Source organism: Ziziphus jujuba, chromosome 2, assembly GCF_031755915.1.
Source record: "Ziziphus jujuba cultivar Dongzao chromosome 2, ASM3175591v1".
Classification (NCBI taxonomy): Eukaryota; Viridiplantae; Streptophyta; class Magnoliopsida; order Rosales; family Rhamnaceae; genus Ziziphus; species Ziziphus jujuba.
The window spans coordinates 29,143,080-29,149,529 of NC_083380.1; the positions used below are offsets into that span (position 1 = coordinate 29,143,080).

General features: G+C 29.2%; 1 protein-coding gene across 1 annotated transcript; it reads left to right on the plus strand.

Annotated features, from left to right (window-relative positions):
* Nucleotides 1–2,343: 2,343 nt before the first annotated feature.
* On the plus strand, nt 2,344–4,438 carry LOC107419327 (transcription factor MYB1R1-like). The gene is made up of 3 exons (XM_048474152.2): nt 2,344–2,743; nt 3,058–3,266; nt 3,806–4,438. Exons 1-3 carry the CDS (start codon nt 2,443–2,445, stop codon nt 4,238–4,240), a joined length of 945 nt encoding a protein of 314 aa, XP_048330109.1. The 5' UTR covers nt 2,344–2,442; the 3' UTR covers nt 4,241–4,438.
* The last annotated feature ends 2,012 nt before the right edge of the window (nt 4,439–6,450 follow it).

A 6,450-nucleotide genomic window follows, 5' to 3' on the forward strand; every position in this document is an offset into this window, starting at 1 on the left:
ATATTTTCATTTATTACTTTATATTTTTCTGTGCTACCATCTCCATATATTTATTTATTATTTTATATATTCATGCACCACTATCATTATATGTTAATTTTAAAAATAGTGATAGAATCATTATTTGTTTTTATAATTCTTTAAAATGCTTTTTACGACAGAAAATATGTTCCATCAAACAAAAGGAAAACACTATTGGAGATGGAGATGCTCTAATACTTGCAAACACTTTTTTTCTTTTTTGACTTAATTGTTTTTTGGGCAACAAAAATTATGGAGCACAATATGGCCCCACCTAACCGAATATCAAATTTATGGATCTCTTTTGTCTGATTTTATACAACTATACAATAATTGCAAGAGACACTATTAGTCCATGGCCTAAAACTATGTGTCTGATTATATGTGTGCTTTTATTTTTTATTTTTATTTTTTGTTTTAGGTAGGATTTCTTAGATTAGCTGCCAATTAGATCTAGTCAACACATTTTGTAAAAAATCTAACAACTCCAGATTTTAACTTTGTTCCATTTAGGATATATAATTTAGATTAGCAAATCAAATGTTTGTTTGTTATCCTTCCTTTTATATGTAATTAATTAATAACTTGCTGATAAGTGCTGAAGGTTAAATTAATTAATACTATGTCTCAAGTGGCTATATTCTTAGAAATCTATATAATTATGTAAATCAAGGTTGTGCATTTTATTGTTGAGTGAAAAATGGTTTTTTAATTGATAGTATACTTTTCAATTAAAGTAATTAATTAATTATTTTCTTATTTATCTCAAAATCAACCAATATTTTAACGAGAGTCTTAGTTGGAATAATATTTCAAATGACAATAAACTATATTTGACTCATCTCTATCTAATATATTTTTTCATATCTTTCAAAAATATATATTTTCCATAACTACGAATGGAATAGACTTTATTTAGGTGTCATTAGGTTGGTTTTTAATTTTTATACTTTATTTTAGTTTTATCTACCTCATTGTGTGAAATATATTTATATCAAATGTTAATCAAATAGAGTTGGTCAAATATCTAAATTTATTATAAAGTTAAAAAAGAAAAAAAAATCCAATTCAACATAAGTTCGAATAATATTTTAACATTTTAACAAGATTCTTAGTTAGAATCAAATTTCAAATGACAATAAACTATATTCGACTCATGCATGTCTAATATATATTTGCATATCTTTCAAAAATATATATTTTTTCATAACCACAAATTGACTAGAGTTTATTTAGGTGTCAATAGGTTGACTTTTAAATTTTATTATTTATTTTATTTTTATCAACCTAATTGTGTAAAATTTACTTATGTCAAATGTTAGTTAAGTGTAGTTAAAGTCTGTTAGATATCTAAGTTAATATCTAAGTTAATTATGAAGTTTAAAAAGAAAAAAAAAAAAACACCAAATTGAATATAATTTCAAATTCTGTTATTTTTTTTTTAGTTTATAGTTATTTAAAATTATATTAGGTAATTTACAGTACATGTTAGATTAATTTTTTCTTCAAAAAACAACAATAATATTTGTAGGCTTGATCCAATATTATATATCTCTATATTTAAGATTTAAATTTTGATTTACATGAAAATCCTCATTTTCCTTTTTAAAAAAAAAAAATAATTATAATAGATAAAAGTCAGTTTATTTTTTTCCTTTTTCATTTTTTTTTTAATAATGGATCAAAGTAAGATTCAGCTTCAATGTAAGCTTCCGCACTTATCTCTAAATTTAAATTTATTTTTTAGAAAACACTTATTAAATGATTAAAACAAACAATAGTTTTCATAACTGAAATCAATTCTTAAGAAAATCCATAATTTATTTATTCAAATTATGGATGTGATGACAAAGCATAATTATACTCTTTGTAATTTAATTTCAAATGTGGATCTAATGCTTCCCTAAACACCCATAATTTTTTTTTTGAGTGAATAAGACACCCATATTTATTATATTTGATGAAAATATGACAATTGTTCAATAAATAAATAAAAAGCGGTCAATGATACAACAAAAATAAAATATAATTACGTTTTTAAAGTATAAAAAACATATTTATTTCTATAAAATGGACAAAAATTAAAAGCAATATTATTGTACTTTTCTTTTATGATATTTTTCGAAAACTATAAAATTAATTTTATAGATCTACCATAAATCAACAACAAAAAAAAAAAAGAGGATAAGCGAATCATTAAATGCCACGTAGTCAACCGCGACACAAAAACAACAAACCCTCTCTCTCTTCCACATGTTGCCACCACACTTTCTCTCTCCTATCTATCTCTCTCTCTCTTCCTCTCCCAATATAAATTCCTCTCTCTCTCTTCTTCACACGAAAACACGCACAAAAACCCCTCTTTTGCGTCTTTCTTTCCACTTGTACGGTTCTCTGAAAGTCTTCGTCGTCGCTCTTAGGATGTCCCGCCCGTTCGCTTCCACAGACGCCTCCGTCACCGGCGGTGGAGATTCCGGCGTCGGCGAGATCATGCTTTTCGGTTTTCGAGTCGTGGTGGATTCGATGAGGAAGAGCGTGAGCTTGAACGATCTCTCTCAGTATGAACTGCCTCACGAAGCTTCCAATGACAACAACAGCAGCAACGGCAACAACATCAATGGCAATAGCAGCAGCGCTAAGGAAGATTCCGTCGCCGGTTACGCCTCCGAAAACGACGTCGTCCATAACTCCGGTGGAAATCGTGAGCGAGAGCGCAAGCGAGGTTTGGCTTTGCTCAGATCTCCGATTGTTCTCTTTCTTTTTGATTGATTGGATTTCTTTGTGAAAATCGTGATTTTTAGTTTTAATTTTTTCGGATAGCCGATATTGATCCAATTATTGAATACTTGTTCATTTAATTTAATTTCCAAAAATCCGAATATTCATTTTCCTCTGAAATTTTGCTTTTGCTCGTTCATTTTTGCTTGAATTTCTTTTTCCAATTTCAAGTTGTTTTTTATTTTATTTTTTTATTTTTGCAATTTTTTTGGAAGAAAAGAAAAAAAGAATTGAAGTTTGAATGGATGACGATTTCAGGAATTCCATGGACGGAGGACGAACACAAGCTTTTCTTGCTGGGACTGCAGAAAGTAGGGAAAGGAGATTGGAGAGGAATCTCCAGAAACTTCGTCAAGACTCGCACACCAACACAGGTCGCGAGCCACGCTCAGAAATACTTTCTTCGCCGGAACAATCACAATCGCCGGCGACGCAGATCTAGCCTCTTCGACATCACCACCGATACGGTAACAATCATCTAATTGCTTTTTTTAATTTTTTTTAAATATATATATGTTTTTCTATGTTTGACAATTTGTTTGGCTCCTAAGAAAATGAAGACAATTTTAGAAATTTTAATTTAATTTAATTTAATTAATTTATTTTATTTTTTTCTGTTTTTGTGGTGGAAAAAATTTGTCAGCCTTAAGCAACTTACTGATATGCCAGTCAGTCTAACGAGTGGTGGATTTGAAGTTTGTAAGGTCGTAGACAGTGATTTTTGTTTGATTTGGAGTCTCTGTGTATGTTTTAATTTTTCCCCCCCCCCCCCCCTTTGGTCTTGTATTTTGTTAGGAGAAGACAAACAGAGCATAAAAAGTATTTTTAGAAGGCTATCCCTTTGTAGATTCAATACAAGTTTATTTTTAGCTAATAATCTAGGTTAACGAAACTTGATTAGATTAAAATCTAAAGTTTTTGTTGGTCTGATCAAAATGGTCAATTTTTGTTCTTAAAATAAAGCCTATGTGTTCAAAGTTCAAAAACCCATTTTCTGGCTTAACAGGTTGCAGCAAGTCCTATGGAAGAAGAGCAATTGCCTCACCAAGATAACACATCTCAGTCACATCCATTGCCAACTGAGCCCTGCAATCCAAGTGTATTTCCACTGGTGCCAACTTTTCCGGTGAATGTCGCACCGGCAGTAGCACCGATGACAATTGAGAATCCAATTCAAGACCTAAAACTCGGTCAAGGAAGTCATCTTGAGCATAATAATGCATCAGCTAAGGTTGTCCGTCCAGTTGCCCTTCATTCGAACCCGCATGCTACCACAATAACCGATCTCAACTTGAATTTGAAATCATCAACGATGGATCCATGTCCTCTATCTCTTAAGCTCTCATTGCCAATGGATTCAAGGGAATCATCTGCAACGCATTCAGCTTTCCAGGGAATGTCAAACTTAAATAATGGGGATAGCATAATCACAGTTGCTTGAAAAAAAAATAAAAAAAAATAAAAAAAGTGGCTGTTGATTTGATGAAATGGTTTAGACAAAGATATCCCCCAAAAAAATGACAATGGATTAGAGAAGACAAAGGTTAAAAAAAAAAAAAAAAAATTAGGCGACTGAATTTGATCCTGTCCTTGTTTATTGTACAGACCCAAGATAATGTGATGTCTTGTTGTTCTTGTTGTTTTGTGGTGTTATTTTTAGATTCTCTTTGTTGTTTTTGGCTGTTTTTGTTTTATAGCTGATATTAACTGAAAATAACAGGTATCTGTGCATTACTCACGTTGGTGGGTCTAACCTGAACCTACAAGTGGTTTCAATCGCTTTTTTGAGGGCAAAAATATCTACTACTTGATCTCCTTGTGGTAGGGAATTTTCTTAATTTTCTTTTCTTTTTTTTTTCTTTTTTTTTCGATGGACAAGATTGAATATATGAATTTAAAGTATCTCCAGAAGGACCTTTAGCTGTATTGAACATTTTCACTGTTTGATAGTTTTTTGATATTTTGGCCTTTAAGAAGTTTAAAGCTAAATAAATAAATGAACTTTTACCTTTTTACCAATCTATTCAATTTGACTAAAGAAAGCCAAGCTATTTGGATGATGCGATCGTTTGGGTTTTATTAAAAAAATTATTAGAATTGATAGTAGATTGCTTTAGGTGGGACTTTAATTAAAAAAAGGAAAACTGGTTCAAAGCAATTTCTGATAAAATTTGTTATTCTTTTATTATTATTATTTTTAAATCTTTATATATTTGATCTTTTATTTGAATTGATTTATGCTTATAGTAGTTTCAACGTGTAAGTATAATTCCATTTCCATTTCTATTCCCATTTTATATCGTTTTGCAATGCACAAACTTTTAATTTCATTGCCAAATTATTGGATTTGACCTTCAAAAATGTGTATCTTTTGGATCGGAGTTTAATATATATATATATATATATATATAAAAGACTGAATAAAACTTGTTTAAAACAAATCCCTGTAAAAAAATTGTTATTCTTTTTCATTATTTTTTAAAATTTTTATATATTTGATTTTTCCATTGAATTGATTTATGCTTTTATTATTATTATTATTATTATTATTATTTTCCTTTTACTGAAAAAACATACTTGAGCTGATTTGTTGTTTTGCAACGTACAAAATTTTAATTTCATTGCCAAATTATTGGATTTGACCTTTAAAAATTTGTATTTTTGGGGAAGAAAAGTTTATTTGATTTTTGATCCAAAATCAAATACTCAATTCAAACCAACTTAATAATTAACGTTTTTATTTTACATGTATAATTGGGCAGGTATCGTTAGGATTTACCATCAAACTTTTTTATTTTTATTGTTTTTTTTGGGGGTCGTCTGAGATTTACCACCTAACTGATATGTTTTTCTTGTATGCTAAGAAATGCCTTTAATAAAATGATTTTCAAAAGAATTATTCTAACAATTGAAAACTGTAGTTCCTCAGGTTCTCCATGTGGAGTAAACCTTTGATATAATTTGAAAAGACAAAATTGGACGTGTGACTTCATATATCCCAAATTTTTATTTAAATACAAATATAATAAAATGCAAGTTGAACTGCCTATGGAAGGGAATTTTCTTCTCCTTTTATTTTGGATGGACAAAATTTAATATATGAATTTAAGCATCTCTAATTACATTTTTGATTTTTTTTTTCATTCGAATTCACGACCCCTATATTGGTTAGCTTTATTAAACTTTTTCGCCGTTTGATATTTAGGCCTTAAAAAAAAATTCACTGATTTGACAGTTGTCTTTGGTATACAGTAGCCCGAAAAGCTAAAAAGGCAAATGAACTGTACCTTTTTACCCATTACTTCGATTTGACTAAGGTAAGCCAACCTATATGGATCATGTTGAATGAGGTAATTGTTTTGGGGTTTATTAAAAGAATATTAAAATTGATATTAGATTGCTTTAGATAGGAGTTTATTTGTTTAATAAAAAATGACTCAATAAAATAAAATGTGTGCTTGTATTTTTTTAAGGTATGTGGTTGTTGTATTTTAAAAAAAAAATGTTTATATGTTTGATTTTTTTATTTGATTTGACTTATACTTATGGCAGTTTCAACTTGTAATTAAATTTTCCGTTTGCTTGGGAAAAATATCAACTTGGCCTGCATATAGATGGGGATTTTCTTTTTCGTTTTATTTTTGATGGACA

What these genes read in the sequence shown, in the direction of transcription:
- LOC107419327 (XM_048474152.2), top strand. Translation starts at nt 2,443, where the DNA reads ATGTCCCGCCCGTTCGCTTCCACAGACGCCTCCGTCACCGGCGGTGGA. An exon ending in TGAGCGAGAGCGCAAGCGAG is followed by an intron (nt 2,744 to 3,057) that starts GTTTGGCTTTGC and finishes TGACGATTTCAG; the next exon opens with GAATTCCATGGACGGAGGAC. An exon ending in TCGACATCACCACCGATACG is followed by an intron (nt 3,267 to 3,805) that starts GTAACAATCATC and finishes CTGGCTTAACAG; the next exon opens with GTTGCAGCAAGTCCTATGGA.